This window comes from Choloepus didactylus, chromosome 5 (assembly GCF_015220235.1).
Source record: "Choloepus didactylus isolate mChoDid1 chromosome 5, mChoDid1.pri, whole genome shotgun sequence".
NCBI classification, from domain to species: Eukaryota; Metazoa; Chordata; class Mammalia; order Pilosa; family Megalonychidae; genus Choloepus; species Choloepus didactylus.
This window is the reverse complement of record NC_051311.1, coordinates 92235921-92261474: the sequence shown is the minus strand read 5'-3', so window position 1 is coordinate 92261474 and position 25554 is coordinate 92235921. Positions and strand designations below refer to the sequence as shown.

Here is a 25554-nt window from a genome sequence, read left to right as displayed (position 1 = left end):
TAATAAACCAGATTAACAAATCAAGAGGGAAAAATCACATGATCATCTTGATTGATGCTGAAAAGGAATTCAACAAGATTCAGCACCGTTTCTTGATAAAAACACTTCAAAAGGTAGGAATCAAAGGAAACTTCCTCAATACCATAAAGGGCATATATGAAAAACCCACAGTCAACATTGTACTCAATGGGGAGAGACTGTAAGCCTTCCCTCTGATATCAGGATATACACAAGGATGCCCACTGTCACCACTGTAATTCAACATTGTGCTTGAGGGTCTAGCAAGCACAACTGGGCCAGAAAAATAAATAAAAGGTATCCAAATTGGAAAAGAAGAAGTGAAACTCTCATTATTTGCAGAAAACATGATCCTGTATTTGGAAAATCCTGAGAAATCCACAACAAAGCTACTTGAGCTAATAATAATAAATTCAGCAAAGCAATGGGTACAACATTAATGCACAATAATTGGTAGTGTTTCTATACACTAGGAATGAGCTAACTAAGGAGACAATTAAGAAAAAATTCCATTCAAAATAGCAACTAAAAGAATTAAGTATCTGGGAATAAAGTTAACCAAGGATGTAAAAGATCTGTTCTCAGAAAACTACAAAACATTGCTTAAAGAAATCAAAGAAGACCTAAATAGGTGGAAAGACATTTGTGTCCATGGATAGAAAGGCTAAATGTCATTAAGATGTCAATTCTACCCAAATTGATCTACATATTCAATTTAGTGCCAATCAAAACTCCAACAACCTACTTTGTAGAATTGGAAAAGTTAGCTATCAAATTTATTTGGAAGGGAAAGGTGTGGCAAATAGTCAAAAATATTCTGAAAAAGAAGAATGAAGTAGGAGGTCTTACACTCCCTGACTTTAAAGCTTATTATAAAGCCACAGTGGTCAAAACAGCATAGTAATGGCACAAAGATAGATATATTGATCAATGGAATCAAACTGAGAGTTCAGAAATAGATCCTTATGCTATTTTGGGGTTTAAAATGTACATATGTAATACATATGACAATAATAGCAAAAAGGAAGAAGTAAGGAATAGAGCTACACTGGAACAAAGTTTCTATATTTTATTGGAAATAAGTTAGTATTAATCCGAAGTTTATTATAATACATTAAAATGCACATTGTAATCCCTAGAGAAACATGTTTTTAAAAACTCAAAAAAAAATCATTAAAAATCGACAGAGAAATTAAAGTGGCACAATAAAAATATTTATTTAACATAAAAGAATGTAGTAGTCCTTGGGAAGACGGTTGCTGCAAAGGAGAGGCTAGGCCTCCCTATGGTTGTGCCTAAGAGCCTCCTCCCGAATGCCTCTTTGTTGCTCAGATGTGGCCCTCTCTCTCTGGCTAAGCCAACTTGAAAGGTGAAATCACTGCCCTCCCCCCTACGTGGGATCAGACACCCAGGGGAGTGAATCTCCCTGGCAACGTGGAATATGACTCCCGGGGAGGAATGTAGAGCCGGCATCGTGGGACGGAGAACATCTTCTTGACCAAAAGGGGGATGTGAAAGGAAATGAAATAAGCTTCAGTGGCAGAGAGATTCCAAAACGAGCCGAGAGGTCACTCTGGTGGGCACTCTTACGCACACTTTAGATAACCCTTTTTAGGTTCTAAAGAATTGGGGTAGCTGGTGGTGGATACCTGAAACTATCAAACTACAACCCAGAACCCATGAATCTCGAAGACAGTTGTATAAAAATGTAGCTTATGAGGGGTGACAAGGGGATTGGGAAAGCCATAAGGACCACACTCCACTTTGTCTAGTTTATGGATGGATGAGTAGAAAAATAGGGGAAGGAAACAAACAGACAAAGGTACCCAGTGTTCTTTTTTACTTCAATTGCTCTTTTTCACTCTAATTATTATTCTTGTTATTTTTGTGTGTGTTCTAATGAAGGTGTCAGGGATTGATTTAGGTGATGAATGTACAACTATGTAATGGTACTGTAAACAATCGAAAGTACGATTTGTTTTGTATGACTGCATGGTATGTGAATATATCTCAATAAAATGAAGATAAAAAATAAAATAAATAAAATCAGTGGAATCAGAAAAAAAAAAAAGAATGTAGTAGTAAAGGAGAAATGGAGGAACAAAAGAGACAAGAGGCATATAGAAAAATAGCAAAATGGCAAATTTAAGTTCAACCATATGAAAAATTACATTAAATGTGAATGGTCTCAGAACTCCAATCAAAACTGGATAAAAATGCAGAATACAACTATATGCTACTTACAAGAGGCACAGCTTATATTCAAACACACCAATATGGTGAAAGCAGAAAGATGAAAAGTATATACTATGCAAGCAATAACCGTAAGAGAGAAGGAAGGGCAATATCAACCAAAATAAATTTTAATACAAGAACTATTACTAGACGCAAATAGGAACATTTTAAGATGTTAAAAGAATCAGTAAGTCTGGAAGTGAACTAATAACAGAGCTTCAAAATACAGGATGCAAAAACTGACAGAATTGAAAGGAAAACAGACAATTCAACAATAACAATTGGATATTTCAAAAGCAATTTCAATAATTGATAGAGCATCTAAATAGAAAATGAGAAAGAATATAAAAGATTTGAACAATATTATCAACCAACTCAATCTGACATACCCAATGACTGCATAATAGGCATTCTTTTCAGTGCACAAGGAACATTCTCCAGAAGAGAACACAGGCTAGGACATGAAGCAAGTTTTAATACTTTAAAGGATTGAAGTCATGCAAAACATGTTCTTCAATCACAAAATAATTAAATTAGAAATCAACAAAAGAAAGAAGTCTGACAAATTCTGGAATATTTAGAAATTTTAAAGCACCTTTCTAAATAACCCATACGTCAAAGTAGAAATCACAAATTAAATCTTAAAATGTTTTGGGCTGAATAAAAATGAAAACACAACATATCAAATTTTATGTGATGAAATTAAAGAAAGGCTTAGAAGGAAATGTATAGCAGTAAAAGCCTGTATCAGAAAAGAAGATAAGACATAACTCAATAATCAAACTTTCCATTTCAAGAAATGAGGAAAAGAAGAGCAAACTAAACCTAAAGCAAATAGAGCAATGGAAATAATAAAGACTAGATCAGAAATCAATGAAATTGAAAACAGGAAGTCAATAGAGCCCAAAGTTGACAAACTTTTAAATAGAATTGCCAATAAAAAAAAGAAAAAACACAAACCACTAAAATCAGGAATGAAAGAGGGGACACTACCACCAACTCTATAGGAATTAAGAGGATTATATGCCAACAAATTAGAATAAATGATGTTTTTCTTTGCAGGAAATTATATTTTCCTACAAAAACACAAATTACTAAAACTGGCTAAAAAGAAATAGAAAATCTGAATAGACCAATAACAAGTAAAGAAATTAAATTAGTACTTTAAAATATTCCAAACATGCATAGAGAGAAAACCCAGGCCTAGATGGCTTCACTGGTGAATTCTATGAAAGATTTAAAGAGAAAATAATTACAATCCTTCACAAACTCTTTCAGAAAGTAGAGGAGGGAACACTTCCCAATTAATTCTATGGGACCAGTAGTAACCTGACATGAGACCCAGAAAAAGTCATCATGATTAAAAAAAAAAAGAAAATGAAAAAACTACAGACAATTATCCTAATGAAAGCAGAAACAAAAATTCCTCATAAAATAATAACACACTGAATCTAGTAACACATAAAAAGGATTACAAAGCACAACCAAGTGTGACTTATTCCAGGAATGCAAGGTTGGTTTAATATTTAAAAATCAATTAATGTAATATGACCTATTAATAGAATAAAGGACAAAAATCACACGATAATCTCAAAAGACACAGCAAAAGCATTTGATAAAATACAGCATCAATTCCTGGTTTTAAGTAATAAATAACTCTCAGCAAACTAGGAATACAAGTGGACTTCCTAAACCTGATAAAGCACATCAATGAAGCACCTACAGCTAATACCAGACTGAAAGATTTTCCCTTAAGAAGAGGAATGAGAAAACAGTGCCTGCTCTAACTACTCTGTTCAACATCGTACTGGAGATTCTTGCCTGTGCAATAAGGCATTAGAAAAAGTATTAAGATACATAGATTGAAACGAAGAAGTAAAACTGCATTCACTAACAGATGACATGATTCTGTACATAGACAATCCCAAGGAATCCACAAAAATCAACTATAACTAATAAATGAGTTTAGCAAGCTTACAAGACTTAAGATCAATATGGAAAAATCAATTGCATTTCCATTTCTAGCAATGAACAATCCAAAAATTAAATTACGAAAACAATTCCATTCACAATAGCATCCAAACAAATTTAGGAATAAAATTAACAAAAAATTGTACTACATTTTTATATCAAAAACTACCAAAATATTACTGAGAGAAATTAAAGATCTAATAAAATGGAAAGCATTCCATGTTTACAGATTACAACACTTAATAGTCAAAATGGCAGTTCTCCCAAATTGATTTATAAATTCAATGCCATTCCTATCAAAATCCCAATGTTTCTTTTAGACAAATTGATGAGTTGGCCCTAAAATTTACAAGGAAAAGTAAAGGATCTAAAATAGACAAAAAATTTTCGAAAAGAACAGAGCTGAAGCAATTACCCTAGACAATTTTAAAACATACTATAAAGCCATAGTAATCAAGAAAATATAGTATTGGCATAATGTTGGGCATATAGATCAATGGAACAGAATTGGAAATCCAAAAATAAACCCTTATATTTATGATTATTGATTTATACAAAGGTGCCAAGACAATTCAGTGGGAGGAAAGGATAATCATTTCAAAAAATGGTGCTGGGACAACTGGACATTTACATGCAAGAAAATGAACTTTGGTTGTTACTTCATACCATGTGCAACATAGAGAGCATAAATCACATAGACAGCATAAATCACTAAAATTTGTCAGCGAAAACATAAAAGAAAGCCTTTGTGATCCGTTAGAAACAAAACCAAAAGGACAATCCATAAATGAAAAAATTGATAAATTGGACATCATCAATATTTAAATTTTTTTTTTTTCAGTGAATAATTTACATTTCATGTTTTTTTTTTTCCATAACCCAAGAAACTGTACTTGACAGAGGCAGATGACTATAACTGCCTAACTCATTTCTTTTTTTTTTTTTCATACAAAACAAATTGTACTTTCGATTGTTTACAGTACCATTACATAGTTGTACATTCATCACCTAAATCAATCCCTGACACCTTCATTAGCACACACACAAAAATAACAAGAATAATAATTAGAGTGAAAAAGAGCAATTGAAGTAAAAAAGAACACTGGGTACCTTTGTCTGTTTGTTTGCTTCCCCTACTTTTCTACACATCCATCCATAAACTAGACAAAGTGGAGTTTGGTCCTTATGGCATTCCCAATCCCACTGTCACCCCTCATAAGCTACATTTTTATACAACTGTCTTCGAGATTCATGGGTTCTGGGTTGTAGTTTAATAGTTTCAGGTATCCACCACCAGCTACCCCAATTCTTTAGAACCTAAAAAAGGTTGTCTAAAGTGTGCGTAAGAGTGCCCACCAGAGTGATCTCTCGGCTCGTTTTGGAATCTCTCTGCCACTGAAGCTTATTTCATTTCCTTTCACATCCCCCTTTTGGTCAAGAAGATGTTCTCCATCCCACGATGCCGGGTCTACATTCCTCCCCGGGAGTCATATTCCACGTTGCCAGGGAGATTCACTTCCCTGGGTGTCTGATCCCACGTAGGGGGGAGGGCAGTGATTTCACCTTTCAAGTTGGCTTAGCCAGAGAGAGAGGGCCACATCTGAGCAACAAAGAGGCATTCAGGAGGAGACTCTTAGGCACAAATACAGGGAGGCCTAGCCTCTCCTTTGCAGCAACCGTCTTCCCAAGGGTAAAACTTATGGTAGAGGGCTCAACCCATCAAACCACCAGTCCCCTATGTCTGTGGTCATGTTAGCAACCATGAAGGTGAGGTAGGCAAATACCCCTGCATTCTCCACAGGCTCCTCAAGGGGGCACTACATCTTTTTTTTTTTTTTTCCTTGTTTGTCTTTTTTCTTTTTTTTTTTTTTTAACTTTCCCTTCTTTTTTAAATCAACTGTATGAAAAAAAAAGTTAAAAAGAAAACAAACATACAATAAAAGAACATTTCAAAGAGACCATAACAAGGGAGTAAGAAAAAGACAACTAACCTAAGATAACTGCTTAACTTCCAACATGTTCCTACTTTACCCCAAGAAAGTTACATAATATAGCAACATTTCAGTGAACTTGTTCCTACTACATCCATCAGAAATTAACAGACCATAGTCATTTCTGGGCATCCCCAGAACGTTAAATAGCTTATCTGTTCTTCTTGGATTATTGTTCCCCCTTCCTTAATTGCTCTCTACTGCTAGTTCCCCTACATTCTACATTATAAACCATTTGTTTTACATTTTTCAAAGTTCACATTAGTGGTAGCATATAATATTTCTCTTTTTGTGCCTGGCTTATTTCGCTCAGCATTATGTCTTCAAGGTTCATCCATGTTGTCATATGTTTCACCAGATCGTTCCTTCTTACTGCCGCGTAGTATTCCATCGTGTGTATATACCACATTTTATTTATCCACTCATCTGTTGAAGGACATTTGGGTTGTTTCCATCTCTTGGCAATTGTGAATAATGCTGCTATGAACATTGGCGTGCAGATATCTGTTCGTGTCACTGCTTTCCGATCTTACGGGTATATACCGAGAAGTGCAATCGCTGGATCGAATGGTAGCTCTATATCTAGTTTTCTAAGGAACTGCCAGACTGACTTCCAGAGTGGCTGAACCATTATACAGTCCCACCAACAATGAATAAGAGTTCCAATTTCTCCACATCCCCTCCAGCATTTGTAGTTTCCTGTTTGTTTAATGGCAGCCATTCTAACCGGTGTTAGATGGTATCTCATTGTGGTCTTAATTTGCATCTCTCTAATAGCTAGTGAAGCTGAACATTTTTTCATGTGTTTCTTGGCCATTTGTATTTCCTCTTCAGAGAACTGTCTTTTCATATCTTTTGCCCATTTTATAATTGGGCTGTCTGTACTATTGTCATTGAGTTGTAGGATTTCTTTGTATATGCAAGATATCAGTCTTTTGTCAGATACATGGTTTCCAAAAATTTTTTCCCATTGAGTTGGCTGCCTCTTTACCTTTTGAGAAATTCCTTTGAGGTGCAGAAACTTCTAAGCTTGAGGAGTTCCCATTTATCTATTTTCTCTTTTGTTGCTTGTGCTTTGGGTGTAAAGTCTAGGAAGTGGCCTCCTAATACAAGGTCTTGAAGACGTTTTCCTACATTATCTTCTAGGAGTTTTATGGTACTTTCGTTTATATTGAGATCTTTGGTCCATTTTGAGTTAATTTTTGTGTAGGGGGTGAGGTAGGGGTCCTCTTTCATTCTTTTGGATATGGATATCCAACTCTCCCAGCCCCATTTGTTGAAAAGACCATTATGGCTCAGTTCGGTGACTTTGGGGGCCTTATCAAAGATCAGTCGGCCATAGATCTGAGGGTCTATCTCTGAATTCTCAATTCAATTCCATTGATCTATATGTCTATCTTTGTGCCAGTACCATGCTGTTTTGGCAACTGTGGCTTTATAATAAGCTTCAAAGTCAGGGAGTGTAAGTCCTCCCACTTCGTTTTTCTTTTTTAGAGTGTCTTTAGCAATTCGAGGCATCTTCCCTTTCCAAATAAATTTGATAACTAGCTTTTCCAAGTCTGCAAAGTAGGTTGTTGGAATTTTGATTGGGATTGCATTGAATCTGTAGATGAGTTTGGGTAGAATTGACATCTTAATGACATTTAGCCTTCCTATCCATGAACATGGAATATTTTTCCATCTTTTAAGGTCCCCTTCTATTTCTTTTAGTAGAGTTATGTAGTTTTCTTTGTATAGGTCTTTTACATCTTTGGTTAAGTTTATTCCTAGGTACTTGATTTTTTTAGTTGCTATTGAAAATGGTATCTTTTTCTTGAGTGTCTCTTCAGTTTGTTCATTTCTAGCATATAGAAACATTACTGACTTATGTGCATTAATCTTGTATCCTGCTACTTTGCTAAATTTGTTTATTAGCTCTAGTAGGTGTATCGTCGATTTCTCAGGGTTTTCTAGATATAAGATCATATCACCTGCAAACAATGACAGTTTTACTTCTTCTTTTCCAATTTGGATGCCTTTTATTTCTTTGTCTTGCCGGATTGCCCTGGCTAGCACTTCCAGAACAATGTTGAATAACAGTGGTGACAGCGGGCATCCTTCTCTTGTTCCTGATCTTAGAGGGAAGGCTTTCAGTCTCTCACCATTGAGTACTATGCTGGCTGTGGGTTTTTCATATATGCTCTTTATCATGTTGAGGAAGTTTCCTTCAATTCCTACCTTTTGAAGTGTTTTTATCAAAAACGGATGTTGGATTTTGTCAAATGCTTTTTCAGCATCTATTGAGATGATCAATTGATTTTTCCCTTTCGAGTTTTTAATGTGTTGTAATACATTGATTGTTTTTCTTATGTTGAACCATCCTTGCATGCCTGGAATGAACCCCACTTGGTCATGGTGTATGATTTTTTTAATGTGTCTTTGGATTCAATTTGCAAGTATTTTGTTGAGGATTTTTGCATCTATATTCATTAGGGAGATTGGCCGGTAGTTTTCCTTTTTTGTAGCATCTTTGCCTGGTTTTGGTATTAGATTGATGTTAGCTTCATAAAATGAGTTAGGTAGTGTTCCATTTTTTTCAATGTTTTGAAAGAGTTTGAGTAAGATTGGTGTCAGTTCTTTCTGGAAAGTTTGGTAGAATTCCCCTGTGAAGCCATCTGGCCCTGGGCATTTATTTGTGGGAAGATTTTTGATGACTGATTGGATCTCTTTGCTTGTGATGGGTTGGTTGAGGTCTTCTGTTTCTTCTCTGGTCAGTCTAGGTTGTTCATATGTTTCCAGGAAATTGTCCATTTCTTCTACATTATCCAGTTTGTTGCCATACAGTTGTTCATAATATCCTCTTATAATTTTTTTAATTTCTTCAGGATCTGCAGTTATGTCACCTTTTTCATTCATTATTTTGTTTATATGGGTCTTCTGTCTTTTTGATTTTGTCAGTCTAGCTAGGGGCTTGTCAATCTTGTTGATCTTCTCAAAGAACCAACTTTTGGTGATATTTATCCTTTCTATTGTTTTTTTGTTCTCTATGTCATTTATTTCTGCTTTAATCCTTGTTATTTCTTTTCTTGTACTTGGTTTAGGATTGGTTTGCTGTTCATTTTCTAGTTTCTTCAGTTGATCCATTAGTTCTTTGATTTTGGCTCTTTCTTCCTTTTTAATATATGCGTTTAGTGCTATAAATTTCCCCCTTAGCACTGCTTTTGCTGCATCCCATAGGTTTTGGTATGTTGTGTTCTCATTTTCATTCGTCTCTATATATTTAGCAATTTCTCTTGCTATTTCTTCTTTAACCCACTGATTGTTTAGGAGTGTGTTGTTTAACCTCCAGGTATTTGTGAATTTTCTAAGTCTCTGATGGTTATTGACTTCTAATTGTATTCCATTGTGGTCAGAGAATGTGCTTTGAATAATTTCAATCTTCTTAAATTTATTGAGGCTTGTTTTATGTCCCAGCATATGATCTATTCTGGAGAAAGTTCCGTGAGCACTAGAAAAGTATGTGTATCCTGGTGATTTGGGATGTAATGTCCTGTAGATGTCTGTTAAATCTAATTCATTTATCAGATTGTTTAGGTTTTCAATTTCCTTATTGGTCTTCTGTCTGGTTGATCTATCTATAGGAGAGAGTGATGTGTTGAAGTCTCCCACAATTATTGTGGAAACATCAATTGCTTCCTTTAGTTTTGCCAATGTTTCTCTCATGTATTTTGTGGCACCTTGATTGGGTGCATAGACATTTACGATTGTTATTTCTTCTTGCTGAATTGCCCCTTTTATTAGTATGTAGTGGCCTTCTTTGTCTCTCAAAACATCCCTGCATTTGAAGTCTATTTTATCTGAGATTAATATTGCTACACCTGCTTTCTTTTGGCTGTAGCTTGCATGAAATATTTTTTTCCATCCTTTCACTTTCAGTTTCTTTGTGTCCCTGTGTCTAAGATGAGTCTCTTGTATGCAACATATTGATGGTTCATTTTTTTTGATCCATTCTGCGAATCTATATCTTTTAATTGGGGAGTTTAATCCATTTACATTCAACGTTAAAACCGTGAAGGCATTTCTTGAATCGGCCATCTTATCCTTTGGATTATGTTTGCCATATTTTTCCCTCTCTCTATTAATATCCTTTATTGTACCCATACCGAATCTCTTTAGTACTGAACCTTTCTCCAGGTCTCTCTGTCCTGTCTTTGTTTCTCTGTCTGTAGGGCTCCCTTTAGTATCTCCAGTAGGGCAGGTCTCTTGTTAGCAAATTCTCTCAGCATTTCTTTGTCTGTGAAAAATTTAAGCTCTCCCTCAAATTTGAAGGAGAGCTTTGCTGGATAAAGTATTCTTGGCTGGAAATTCCTCTCACTCAGAATTTTAAATATATCGTGCCACTGCCTTCTCGCCTCCATGGTGGCTGCTGAGTAGTCACTACTTAGTCTTATGCTGTTTCCTTTGTATGTGGTGAATTGCTTTTCTCTTGCTGCTTTCAGAACTTGCTCCTTCTCTTCTATGTTTGACAGTGTGATCAGTATATGTCTCGGAGTGGGTTTTTTTGGATTTATTCTATTTGGAGTTCGCTGAGCATTTATGATTTGTGTATTTATGTTGTTTAGAAGATTTGGGAAGTTTTCCCCAACAATTTCTTTGAATACTCTTCCTAGACCTTTACCCTTTTCTTCCCCTTCTGGGACACCAATGAGTCTTATATTCGGACGTTTCACATTATCTATCATATCCCTGAGGTCCATTTCGAGTTTTTCAATTTTTTTCCCCATTCTTTCTTTTATGCTTTCATTTTCCATTCTGTCATCTTCCAGGTCACTGATTCGTTGTTCAACTTCCTCTAGTCTTGTACTATGAGTGTCCAGAATCTTTTTAATTTGGTCAACAGTTTCTTTAATTTCCATAAGATCATCCATTTTTTTATTTAGTCTTGCAATGTCTTCTTTATGCTCTTCTAGGGTCTTCTTGATTTCCTTCATATCCCGTACTATGGTCTCATTGTTCATCTTTAGTTCTTTGAGTAGCTGCTCTAGGTGGTGTGTCTCTTCTGGTCTTTTGATTTGGGTGCTTGGGCTTGGGTTATCCATATCGTCTGGTTTTTTCATATGCTTTATAATTTTCTGTTGTTTTTGGCCTCGTGGCATTTGCTGAACTTGATAGGGTTCTTTTAGGGTTTGTAGACCAGTTGAAGTCCTTATCTCTAATTTATCAGATCTACAGCTTCGTGGAGTACACTTTCTCTAACTAACCAGCAGGTGGCGTCCACGAGCCACCTGTTCTCCACAAGCCAGATCTCCCCTGCTTAGCCTTTTTGGTGAGTGGGGGAGTGAGTCTTGTGGGGCCCAATTGGTGTACCAAGCTTGCGTGTGTAGTTGGTGTTGCCTGCCCTGTATGTGGGGCGTGTTTCTGGGCAGTCGGGGAGGGGGGGTGGCCCTAACAATGAAATCTCCCTGATGATCCTAGAGTTTTAAAGCTGCTGCAATAGTCTAATCCTTCAGTTCAGTCCTGCCACAGTTTGTCTCTGCCACTGACCCACAAGTCTTTGGTATTGGCGTATGGCTCCTGAGACTTGCAAGTGGGCCCCTCTTCCAGGCTGTGCACCCCGGGTCCTCTGTTGAGGGATGACTGTGCTATGTCACAGGTGAGTGCCGTCCCCCCAGGGCAGTTCTGGGCTGCTGGGCTGTGTTGGGAGGCTCCCAGTCTGCTCAAATGATGGCTGAATGGGGCTCTGTTAATTCACACTGCTCCCCCTTCCCAGCTCTGGGACATTCAGCTGAGGTTGCAGGGAAGGCTAATGTCCACGCCCAGTTTTGTGGTGTGTGCCTGTTATTTGAAGCACTTCCGTCACACTGGGTTGTCTGGGGCAGCTCTGGGCTATGGGGCTGGCGATGGGCAGGAGTGTTTCCTGTCCACCAGGATGGTGGCTGTGAGTGGACACCCCCCTTTTCTTGGGAAGTTGTGTTGTTTAGTGAATTTTCTCAGCCACTGGAATATTGCCTTTTGTCTCAGAGCTCTCTTAGTTCTGCTCTTGACTTGACGTGCCCAAATTTCAATTCTTTGAAGCTTTCTGTATTGAGCTTCTTAGAGTAATTGTTTTAGAAAAAGCAAAAAGGATTTAAAAAAAAAAAAAAAAAAAAAAAACGGCCCTCCTCAGAGATCTAATGGGTTATTGAAATGCTAATAGACAAAGCAACCAGGGCCATTAAGGAAAGGTGCACAGGGCAGAGAGATCAGCCTTGCTTCGGGATTTGCATATGCGCCTCAAGGCCTGATCTCCGCCCTTCCCCTTTCTGTGTTCACCAGAACTCAAAAAATCCTCTGCTTTTATTTTGGAGTTTTTCGTGTTGGTTTTTTTTCTATGTCTGTCTCCTCTCTGCTGGGCTGGCTGCTCTCAGAGTCTCTGGTGTCTGGTCTCAGTCTATCTATGGTTGGAGTTTGAATCAGTAGAATGAGTTTCCGATAAGAGCAGCTACTGCAATTCTCCCTTCTCCTTCCCGGAGCTGACAGCCCCTCCTCCCCCGGGACTGAGCCTGGCAGGGAGGGGCGCGGGTCCCCTGGCCGCAAAAACTTACAGATTTCGCTGATCTCAGCAGTTCCACGTTTTCATGAGTGTTGTATGAAGTATGCCCAAAGACAGATTGCTCTGTGGTGTCCAGTCCACGCAGTTCCTGGCTTTTTACCTACTTTCCTGGAGGAGTAACTAAAACATACAGCTCACCAGTCTCAATATTTAAAATTTTTGCACTTTGAATGACACCATTAAGAAAATGAAAAGACATGCCACAGACTGGGTGAAAATATATGAAAACCACATATCTGAAGTCCTTTGTCTTCTTATTGAGTTGTAAGATTACAACCTAATTTAGAAATGGGCAAAATACTTGAATATATATATATATATATATATATATATATATATATATTATATATATATGTATATATAAAGCTAATAAGCCTATTGAAAGATGCTCAGTATCATCCTTCGTAGGAAAATGCAAATAAAACCCACAATGATATAAACTACAAACCCATTAGAATGGTTATAATGAAAAACAGACAATAACAAATGATGACAAGGATATGGAGAAATTGGAATCCTCATACACAGCTTGGGGAAATGTAAAATATACAATAACCTTGGAAAACAGTTCAAAAAAGGTAAACATTCCATTACTAGGAATCTATCTAACATGAAAACCTATGTCCACACAAATACATGTATATGAATGTTTATATTAACACTATTCCATACAGCCTAAAACTATTTATAATAGCCTAAAAATAATCCTAATGCCATCAACTGATGAATGGATAAACAAAGCATGGTATATCTGTACAAGGAAATACTATTCAGCAACAACTTCTCTAATAAAGAAAAAAAATAGAACTGCTCATATATGCTACAAACCTCAAAGCCTCAAAAACATGCTAAATGAAAGAAGCCAGACACATAATGCATATAAGGCTACATAATATGTTTCTTTTATATGAAATATTCAGAAAAATTATTTATAGAGACAGAAGCAGGATTGATGGTTGCCTAGAGAAGATGTGGGAGTGAGGCCTAACTACAAACTGGCACAAGGGAATTTGGGGGATGATGGAAATGTTCTAAAACGTGATGTTGGTGATGATTACATAACTCATTAAATTTACTAAAACTCATTGAATTGTACACTTACTATGGGTGAATCTTATGGTATGTAGTTATACCTCAGTAAAGCTGTTGCACATGTAGAATTTATAATATATTCTTTTTGACAGAAAGGCTGAGATGTATGAGAATAAGCAGACAAGTTCAGCAGCAGCAAACAGTTCATGAAAAGAAACAATGGAAAGATAATTAGAGACCAGGCTGGAAGGCTTTCAGAAAGATTTTGGTCTTTCTTTTTTGTTCAACAATGTTTAATAGGTTTGTGAAAGTGGAATTTTAAGATTACTATGGCAATGGAATTTGATAGGTAGGACTGTGGAGCAAAGCCTGAAAGCAGAAAGATTATTTAGAAGACAAACTATATGCCCTAGATTGTAGAAGACTCTTAAAAATATCTGAGAGAAAATATAGGTAAGCTGACATGATTAGAGATCCTAAAAGAGACTAGATCTAATAAGAATTAAGATAAATAATTCTGAAAAATGAAATCCCACTATACAAAAACAAAACAAAACAAAAATCCCAGAGAGACTGTTCTGAATTTACTCAAGAAACTGGAGTCAAATGTAGTATTACCTGAATGATGGACAAAGAAACAGTAAGAATCTAGCAACTAGAAACAAAAAAAAAATGTGAACATAGGCCATAACAGTTGTATTAGGCTTCATCTCAGAAATCTAAGATCTGATGGAAATAGGTGAAAATTCTTATACTAGTATAGAATGAGAAGTCTTGGCAGGAGTTGGTAGAAAAATGATTTAGGGTTTTTAGTTAATCACCAGGAGAGCAGGAAGAATTATGTTTCTTAGAATACTCATTATCTTCTAAGACAGGGGCATCCAAGGAGCAGCCTTTGCCTGTTGTTTAGGGGAGAGCAGTGTGTGAGAATGTCTGGGAGAAAGCTGACTGAAATCAGAATGTTTAGAGAAGACAAAAGAGTAGAAGATTCTGAGGAATGACTGGAGGGATTCAGCTAATATGGAAAGGGAAACTTCAGGGAGAATGACAGATGTTTAAAGTAAATTTTTAATTACAGATTTGCTAAGTTTAATGTGATGTAAACCTCTCCATGTTCACATAAAACCGTCAATAAAATTTTGCATTAGTCACCAATGCCTTGGAGGTTAGAATTGGGAGGAGCCATGCTGGGGAAGGTGGAGTAGAGGTTATAAAGTTATAAGTTTAATCTGGCCTCAGGGTGAGAGCAGAGGCCCATTTGTATAACACTAACTTAATATAAGCCAAGAAATTAAAGTAATTGATTTAAGATTTAATAATATAAGAATAGCAACCAAAGCCCAAGAAATAGCAGCCCTTTCACTTTACTCTGACCAGATGTCAAATAGATATCCTGGTCCAAATGCCACATTTTAAAGGATGTACATTGCACTGAATAAAGTAGGTATTCGACACCTATTTGCTGAATGAATGAAAGGAAGTACGGAAAGAAGTTAAATGACAAACTATCTTCCATCCATAAGAGAATTTCCAGAGATTTTTTTTACTCTAGGAACCATCTCCTATGAAATAAAATTGAAGGAAAAAAAAACTACTTAGCCTAAAGAAGGCTGTTTAGAGGGAAAAGCAACTGCTGTCTTTAAATATTTAAAGCATAGTTGTGGAAAATAATTAATAGATTTGTTCTATAATGTCTGACCGACTATACTATAATCAATAGGGAGAACTTACCAAGATGCAGCATCAGGAACAAAAGGATAGACATTTCTAACTCATATTGCTATCTAAAGATTTCTTTCTAATTCCAGATAAGACACCATGTAAGAATGGGCTATTGCTTTCTTCCCAGAACATAAAACTGGAGAACCCATAGAAGAGATGAAGAGGATGGAAAACTCAGATTCCTGCTAAGCAACTACATAAAACTTATGAGACACCCTAAGAAGATACCAAAGTTGGCTGAGACCATATAAATAGGGAATGGTGACTTGGCACTGGAAAAGCAGGAGCCACAGTCAGGAGTTGTACTGTGACAGAGAGATTTTCTCTACCACATGGCCTTGAGAAAGCTCCAAAATGGAGGAGAACCTGGGGAAGGCTGAGTGTGAATCAGAGTTGGAAGGCCCCTCTCCTGTTTCATTAGTAAATTTCAGCTGCAATATGTTAACTAGGTGTTCAGTGCCCAAAAAAAGAAGAAAAGTGCTATAAAACAAAACAGAAACACTGGCATGATCATGTATGAAAACACAAAATAGTCACAAGCAATTACAAATAGCAAATTAGGATACTGGGCATAAAAAAATACAATTCTTGAAACAAAGAAATCAATGAATGGGTTGAAAAGAGGAAATGGGTTCAGCAAAAGGGACAGACAAACTGATCAATGGAAGAATATAATGAGACCAGAAATTGTTTCAAGAGTACGTATGGAATTTGATATATGACAAATATGGCACTGCAGATATCTGGAAACAAGAGACCAGGCATTAAAGAGCTAACAAGTTAGTGAAGAATTATTGGTCCAAGAATTCAGGAAATGACATTGTTTTGGATGTTATGTGGATGTTCTTTGGGTGATGAAGCACAAACACAGATAGACAGCTGGTTGAGAATACATAGAAAGACAGCTTTGTTGGATCTCCCCTGGATGGGAAGAAGGAAGAATGGGGGTGGTGGTAGTGGGGCTGGGGCTTACCTAACATTCACCCCCACAAGGTCTGTGGAGGGGGAGGAAGAGGAGCATTTGTAAGTTCTAGGTTCTTGCCTTTATTGTGACCCAGAGGGGAGACATGGGACATTTTTCAGCTGGGGATTGGCAGTTTTAAACTATACAAAAGCAAATGGCCATTGGAAAAGCTGAGGGCAGCTCTTATCATCCAAGCCATATGGAAGAATCTGCCCTGCTAGTAAATAATGCAGCATGAAAGGGCAGAAGCAGCAAAGGGCCATTTGGAGAAGATGTGATGAGGGCTGTTGGGAGAAGCTAAGGGCAACCCTTGTCATCAAACCACAGAGAGGTGCATGCTTTGCTAATTGTAGTCATGCCCAGGACCAGGCTGACAGGGGTGGTTGCTCAAATGGGAAACTTATGACTAAGCCGTGCAGAATGAAGAGGAACCAAATATCATTTCTTTTATGCCATTACAGGCAGAAATCCAGATAAATGAGCTCAGTGAAGCATTTGGGACCACTTTTTTTTTTTTTTTTAACTTGGATGTGTTTGCTGAAAAGGAAGACGTAGGTAAGAAGGAATACTTTTGACAGCTTCAGAGGGCTAAAAGGATAAAATTGGAGTAAAACACATACCATAGGTGAGAGCCTGGTAAATCTGTAAAGGGCTGCATGATAGGAGTAAGGGTGAACCAGATGTAAATCTCTCCTCATGTGGATTACAGCCTACCTTGGAGTCATTTAGATAACCCAGAAAAACTCAATCCCTAGAATTGATATAAATTGATTCCAGATTGCCAATATCCCAAGGAACACAGCAGAAACAAAAAAGCCTCCATAGAGAACATACTATTTCTACAAACAACTTTAAAACTGAGGATAATGGGAACACAATATTTTGAGACTATATAAAGAATCAACTTTAACAACAGATAACTGAAACAAAATCACAGAGACTCCAGACATTGGAATTTTCAGATGCAGATTTTAAAATAAAAGATAGAAAATTTTTGCAGATAATGGAAAATTACTAAAGGGGCAAAGCAGATTTTTAAAATATAACATGGAAATTCTAGAATGAAAAATAGAATAACTAAAATCAATAGCTCAATAAATACATTAACCAGTGAATTAGAGCTAAAGAAGGAATCAATTAACTGAATGACCAGACAGAAGAAAGTATCCAGAATGAAGCACAGAGACAAAAAAAAACAGTAGTGAGGGTAAGAGACTTAGAAGATAACATGAAAAGTTATTAGATTTTATTGAATCTTAGAATGGAAGAAAGAGAAGGGGGAAGAAAACAACATTTAAAGACATTTTCTTAAATATCTTTTATTTAAATTTTCTTAAAATGATGAAAGACTTCAATGCAGAGATTCAAAAAAGCCCGTCAACCCCAGTCAGAATAAGTGAAAAGAAATACACACCTATGCACATAATAATAAAACTAACACAAGGAGAAAGAGAAAATCTGGATAATTTTTATAACTTAACCCTATAATTTAAAACCTTCTCACAAAGAAAACTTCAGCCCAGGTGGCTTCACACATAAATTTTACCAAATTACTGAAGGAAGAAATAATGCTAATTTTATAAAAGACTTTCAGAGAAGAGAAAAAGCACAATATTCCCCAACTTGCTTTATGAAGATCTGCCTAACTTTCATGCCAAACACCTGTCAAAGACATAAGAAGAATGGAAAACTATAAGCCAATCTCATGAGCACATACACAAAAATCCTAAATAAAATATAGCAAACCCAATTTAGCAATATATAAAATGCATAGTACATTATAATCAAGCTTGATTTATTCCAGGATTACAGTTGAATTAATATAAGAAAATCACTTGATGTAATTTGTCACTTCAACAAAATAAAAGAGAAAATCAAATATAATCATCTCAATAGATGCAGGAAAGCATGTGATAAAATTCAACATCCAATTATGATTTTGTTACAAATTTTCATCAAACTAGGATCAAAGGGAATTTCCTTAATCTGATAAAGGTTCTCTATAAAAAAAAAATCTACAACACATATCACATTGCAAACTGGCTTTGGTAGAGCGCTGCTCTTCCCTGAAATCTTCATTATGTCAGCAATAAATCTTTTCATATGCTCTAGGTACAAGTGAGGCATCAGTCTCACCATCTGAAGCAATGGGGGGCATTGATTCTGCTCTCCTTGGTCAACCACAAAAGGGGAGGTGGGATTTATTCTTATTTCTCTCTTTCCTATTCATCCTGACTTTGTATTTCAAAGATTAACAAAACTATCACCCACTAAATAATGTAACTACAAAAAAATCCCAGCATGCTTTCATGGCTGATCATAATAGTTACTCTGAACATTCTCCAATATCATTAAGTAATAATATACTAATACAAATTAGCGCTGTTTTTAAATTTGGAGGAGTTTACTTGGGTCCAGTTTTTTTAAATTCCTAGTAGGTGTCTCATTCGAATGACCTTTTAAGCTTACACAATTTAATATTTTAAAAATAATCTAATATTGAAATTGTAATGAATGTTGAAAAGGAATGAATAAATAGCAATTTAACCTTATCTAGAAAAGAAATTTATTCAGTTTTTATCACTTATGTATCAAATATAATCATATAAAATAATTTCTCTTCCATTTTAGACTCCTAAGTTCAATTTAAAAATTTAAACAAAATTCTTACTTCCCTTATTGATAAATTTATAAATGTTAACAAGGTTTTTTCTTTCATGTTCATAGTGCAAGCGAAACAGAATTTATTAGTAAACACTCAAAAGAGTGTAACATTCAGGATTTTAGTATTTTCTACACATAGCATTATCATCTGGGACAACAAGATTAAGAGCTTATGAACTTAAATACAAAACCAGTTTCTCAAACAATTAAGTTTCCAATATAACATACCAGATCATCTTCTCTCTTTTTAGTCATATGGCTTGCATTATCTCGCCATTTTCTTAAGATAATTATTAGCCTTTGAATATGGAACATCTTTTGTATCCACAAGAGTGTATCTGAAGAAAATTTATTAGATTACTGTACAGAGTCAAAGTTGTCTCCAAAAAAACAAACCATTTTCATATTCCACCATGTTTGTGATATGAACCACTGTTGCAACTGATAGTTTTTGTTTGGAGTTGATTACATCTGAAATTAATTAATTTTGATAGCTCACTACTGAAAATATTAATCTGTAAACCACCTTTGCTTTTAGAAACTAAGATGTAACAGAAGTGTCAAAGTTCAATTTAAGTTTTCCTATAATTTAAAAGATTGCCTTATATAGGTTAACCAGAGGCCCAAAACCTGAATTTAGGACCAGGCCAGGAAAGAGGATGAGTGGGCCAGGATGTGGGCAGTATTTCACCTGCCCACAGGGGCCAATGACTTCTTAGCTACAGCCAATCATCTCCGCTTAGAAAAAGAAGTCCAATATTTTTTATCTTAGGATTTTTTTTTTTTTCAAAAGCAGCAGGAAACCTTATTTCATGTGACTAGTTCTGGAACATGTTGGAAGTAAAGTAGTTATCTTAGGTTAATTGCCTTTTTCTTACTCCCTTGTTATGGTCTCTTTGAAATATTCTTTTATTGTATGGTGTTTTTTTTTAATTATTATTTTTATTTTTATTTTTTTATTTTTCATACAGTTGATTTAAAAAAAAAAAACAAGTTAAAAAAAACAAGGAAAAAAATATGCCACAGCCCCCTTGAGGAGCCTGTGGAGAATGCAGGGGTATTCGCCTACCCCACCTCAATGGCTGCTAACATGACCAGGACATAGGGGATTGGTGGTTTGATGGGTTGAGCCGTCTACCACAGGATTTACCCTTGGGAAGACCACTGCTGCAAAGGAGAGGCTAGGCCTCCCTATGGTTGTGCCTAAGAGACTCCTCCCGAATGCCTCTTTGTTGCTCAAATGTGGCCCTCTCTCTCTAGCTAAGCCAACTTGAAAGGTGAAATCACTGCCCTCCCCACTACGTGGGATCAGACACCCAGGGGAGTGAATCTCCCTGGCAACGTGGAATATGACTCCCGGGGAGGAATGTAGACCTGGCATCGCGGGACGGAGAACATCTTCTTGACCAAAAGGGGGATGTGAAAGGAAATGAATTAGCTTCAGAGGCAGAGAGATTCCAAAAGGAGCCAAGAGGTCACTCTGGGGGGCACTCTTACGCACAATTTAGACAACCCTTTTTAGGTTCTAAAGAATTGGGGTAGCTGGTGGTGGATACCTGAAACTATCAAACTACAACCCAGAACCCATGAATCTCGAAGACAGTTGTATAAAAATGTAGCTTATGAGGGGTGACAATGGGATTGGGAAAGCCATAAGGACCACACTCCACTTTGTCTAGTTTATGGATGGATGAGTAGAAAAATAGGGGAAGGAAACAAACAAACAAACAAACAGACAAAGGCACCCAGTGTTCTTTTTTACTTTAATTGCTCTTTTTCACTTTAATTATTATTCTTGTTATTTTTGTGTGTGTTCTAATGAAAGTGTCAGGGATTGATTTAGGGGATGAATGTACAACTATGTAATGGTACTGTGAACAATTGAATGTATGATTTGTTTTGTATGACTGCATGGTACGTGAATATATCTCAAGAAAATGAAGATTTAAAAAAAAAAGCAGCAGGAAACCTTATTTCATGTGACTAGTTCTGGCAATTAAACTGGCAACAAATTAAAAAAAAATTTTTTTACATATTGTATAAGTGGAGCAAAACATGAGGGCCACCAGTTTTCAACACCATGTCCAGAATTTTAAGCCTCTGTCTCCCTCTGCCTTTTCCCCCACATCTGCCTTTCTGAGTCACTATACTGCTGAACTTCATCATTTTGTCCTACAAGCTAAGCTTTTCAGGAAGCCTAGAGTTTGAGCTCAACTAATAATAATTCTCAAGCTGGGCTATTCTTACTTAACTGGGAAATGAACAAGCATTTATCATTGCATGTCTGCTCAGTTCACGTAAATGATCTACCAAACAACTCCTGTTTCTTCATTACCCTTAAGATTTTTTGGTTCAGTCAGGAGTACTAAACAGATCTAATTCCAGCTCTCAAACAGAGGAACAAAAAAAAACAAACTCTATCTATCTTATTCCTTTAGTAATCCTTTAAAGGACAGTTATCTTCAAAATTTCAAAACTTTTGAATCAACAAGCAAAACAATGACTTGAATATTAATGATTTATTTTAAATAATGGATTTTTTTTTTTCCATTTTCAGGTAAGTACCTTTTGGTTGAATTGTTTTCTACCAAAATAGCTTTCATAAATTTCAATGTTTAGATTGATTTTCACTTTTATCCTTTGAGTTTTTATAGGTAGAAAGTGAAAGACATTTTGGGGAGAATCACTATAGTGTATTATTAGAGCTTCATAATGGCACATAACTTAATAGACAAGAGGGTTATAGAACAGCTTATAATATTATTTCTTAGAATTAAGGCTTTATTACAGCATTATACAAATGTACAATACAATGTTTAAATACTGATTGTGTTTTATTAATTTTTGTTTATTTTAGTGACACCACTTAAGGAATCTAAGTTAGACTTACTTGGCATTCCTGACAATTTATTCTCAAGCAAATTTTTATTTTTTTTTTCATGAGCAGAATTATGCAGAACATACTGACATGAGGACAGAGGAAGAGGGACAGCATCAACAAAGTGCCACATTATGAATGTAACTTAGATTTTCAATGAGAATAAGAAATTTTGAACTTACTTGATTTTGGTTATGAAAAGGAATAAAAATTTCATTGCATAAATGTAATATTTGTTAAATATGCCCCTGCTTTATATACTGTAGAGTTATAGAGGGATAAGAAAAAAGGGGCAAGAGTTAGCAAGGAGGGGAACATGGAGAAGAGGCAAGTGCACAGCAGTAAGGGAAAGGAGAGAAGAGAGAGAGAGAGAGAGAGAAGAGGGAGGGATGGAGGAAAGAATACCAGCATTTTCATATGGTTCAATCTATCAGTGAGAAAAAGATTGGGGGAGTCAACAAGAGAAAGAAATAGAGAAAGAAGGTGCAGAAGCAGGAGAAATCTTTAGAGGCAGGAAGAAAAGTGAACACAGAAACACAAAGAAGGAGCAAGAAGCTGCCACAAGAAGAGGAATAGGTGTTGAGAAGTAGAAAAAATAATAATAACCTAGTAGTGCAATGAAGAAAACAAACTGGTAGAAAGGCCATTATAATGTACAAACTAAACTGCTTTTGCTACAGAGCCTGCAGTTAATCTAGGATATGAATCCAGGATAAAACAGTTATCACCTACTGTTGCAATCCTTTGAAGCTCTAGTCAGCCAATTAACCAGTCCCTAACCCCTCATTACACTTATGTTAAAACCTTTGGAGGGGCTTCCAGTTGACCAGGATGGTGGTGAAAGACCCTCCAGAGTGCTATTCCCCCACAGACTCTTTAAACAACAAACAGAAACTGCGGAGCCATCTTCCTTGAAATTACAGAAAACAGATAAAGGATTGCAGTAACTGGGAGAATGCTGAAACAAGAAAAAGCAGCTTGAGAAATGGTAGGTGAAGACTGGAGTGCCCTGGCTGGCACTTATCCCACCCTCTCCTCAGAGTGGTGCAAAGCCAGACTGCATTCCCATTATGGTCACTGGCCCTGTGCTGGAGGGAGCACGGTAACCCCTATGCACATACTGGGGTGCCTGTATGTTGGTGTTAATCTATAAGATGGAAGCCTGAAAGTCTAAACCAGGAAACATGTCTTGGGTTCACTCCCCCAGAACATGTCTGACAGAAAGAAGCAGCTTGCAGAGTTAAAGCAGTGTATGAAATAATTAAGTCAAGAAACCTGGGCAATGAATTATCTGCTTTAAGTCATACAATAAAGCACCAGGATGGAGTGAAAGTCTATTTCATAGGAAATAGAGGGGACATTCAAATTCCTGTAAATGGGGAATACATAGAGTCACAAGCAAGCAAAAGCCCAGGACAAGAAGTAGGTTCAGATGACACAGAGAGGATCCTGCACTTTGCATTTTTCATGAGCTGATCTTCTTGATAGAAGGACTAAGCTCTAAAGGCAACCACCAGCCAAAGCAGAGCCAATTTGTAAAGACTGTGAAAAGATGTTCTTTGCATTGGTTTATTTATTTTTGTTAGCTCCTGGTACTCAAGGAAATCCCTTTTATATCACCATATGGATACAAACTAAGGAACAGACAGCTCAGAGACTAAACCCCAAATTAACACTTTAAAATATTAAAATGTACAATGTGCAACAAAAGATTACAAGACAAACAAAAAAAACAAGAAATGATCCCTCCCTTCCACCCCCAAATAAGATAAAAATCCAGAAACTATCAATGAAGAGGATCAGACTTTGACATTACAGACAAAGACTGTATGCTCAACAAGATAAAAGAAAATAAGAAGAGCTAAAGGATATGAGGAAAACAATGAATAAACAATATAAGAAACTGAACACAGAGACAGAAATTTTAAAAAGGAACCAAACAGAATGTGGCAACTTGGAGCTATGTAGCCCACAATAAACATGTTCTTAATCTTAATCCATTCTTGTGGTGCAAATCCATTGTAAATAGAACTGTTTGATGAGGTTATTTCAGTTAAGGTGTGGCCAAACTGAATCTGAATGTACCTGAATCCTGTTACTGGAGTCCTTTATAAGCATAATAAAATTCAGACACACAGAGAGAAAGCCAAGGGAAGAATACAGAATTCAATGGAACTCAGAGAAGCTAGGCAAGGCCATGTGACAGAAAAAACCAAGAATCACTGGCAGCCAGAACACCACAGTCTCCCAGGAAAAAGAATGACTTTGATAACGCCTTCATTTTGGACTACTGCTAGCCTTAAAACTGTGAGCCAATAAATTCAGCTGACCATTGCATGGTATTTGTTTTAACAGCAGGAAACTAAAACACAGAATTTCTAGAGTTTAAGACCACATTAACTGAAATGAAAAATTCCCTACAGGGTTTCAACGCTTTCTGCTGGAGCTGGCAGAAAGAATCAGTGAACTCAAAGACAAGATAATGAAATTATTCAGGATGAGGAGCAGAAAGAAAAAAGAATTTTAAAAAGTGAATAGAGCCTAAGAGATCTGTAGGTCATCAAGCATATTAATATACATATTATGAGAGTCCCAGAAGGAGTAGAAAGAAAGGAACAGCAGGAATATTCAAAGACATAATGGCATAAAATTTCCCAAAATGAAAGACATGAATATACACATTCAAGAATCCCAACAAACCACAAACATGATAAACTCAAAGAGAACCAAGCCCAGATACATTGTATCCAAACTGTCCATGCCAATGACAAGGAGAAGGTTCTGAAAGCTGCAAGAGAAAAGCAACACATTATGTACAAGGGAATCCCAATAAGATTAAAGTTCTGATTTCTCATCAGAAACCATGAAGGCAAGAAGGCAGTGGGATGAAATATTTAAAGGGCTGAAAGAAAACAATTACCAGTCAAGAATTTTGTATCCAGTAAAACTGTCCTTCAAAATAATTCCCAGTAAACAAAAGTTGACCTGCCATAAAAACAATGCTAAAGTAAGTTCTTAGACTGAAAGGAAAGGACACTAGAAAATGGACAGAAGTGCCATAAAGAAATAAAGACCTCCAGTAAGGGTAATCATAGGGGTAAATACAAATGGGATAAAATATGGTTTAAAAATAAATATAAATACTATTGCATGGTATTTTTTGGTATATAACCCCATTTTATACATCTTACAGGTTCTAAAGTGCAAATGTATAAAAAATAATGCTAAATTGATGGTTTTGGACATTCAATGTATCCTTATATAATTTGTAACAAGTACAACAAAAAGTTGAGGGGGTGGAGAGGTATAGGAAAGAGTATGTGTATGCTATTGAAGTTAGGTTTATATCAAATCCAACATGATTGATATAGATTTAGGATGTTAAATTTAAGACCCAGAGTATACACAAAAGAAAATATATGAAAACTATGTACAGAAAGAAATGAGAAGGGACTCAGAAGGCTCCATACAAAAATCAAATAAATTTGAAAGTAGGCATTAATGGAAG

At 36.2% G+C, this 25554-nt stretch overlaps 1 protein-coding gene across 1 annotated transcript in view; it reads right to left on the bottom strand.

Moving 5' to 3' along the window:
- FBXL13 (F-box and leucine rich repeat protein 13) overlaps positions 1-25554 on the bottom strand; it is a 316890-nt gene that overhangs the window by 224664 nt on the left and 66672 nt on the right. The window contains exon 6 of the mRNA XM_037836473.1: positions 19397-19506. Within this exon, the coding sequence (XP_037692401.1) occupies positions 19397-19506 (110 nt within the window). The remainder of the gene's footprint in view (positions 1-19396; positions 19507-25554) is intronic.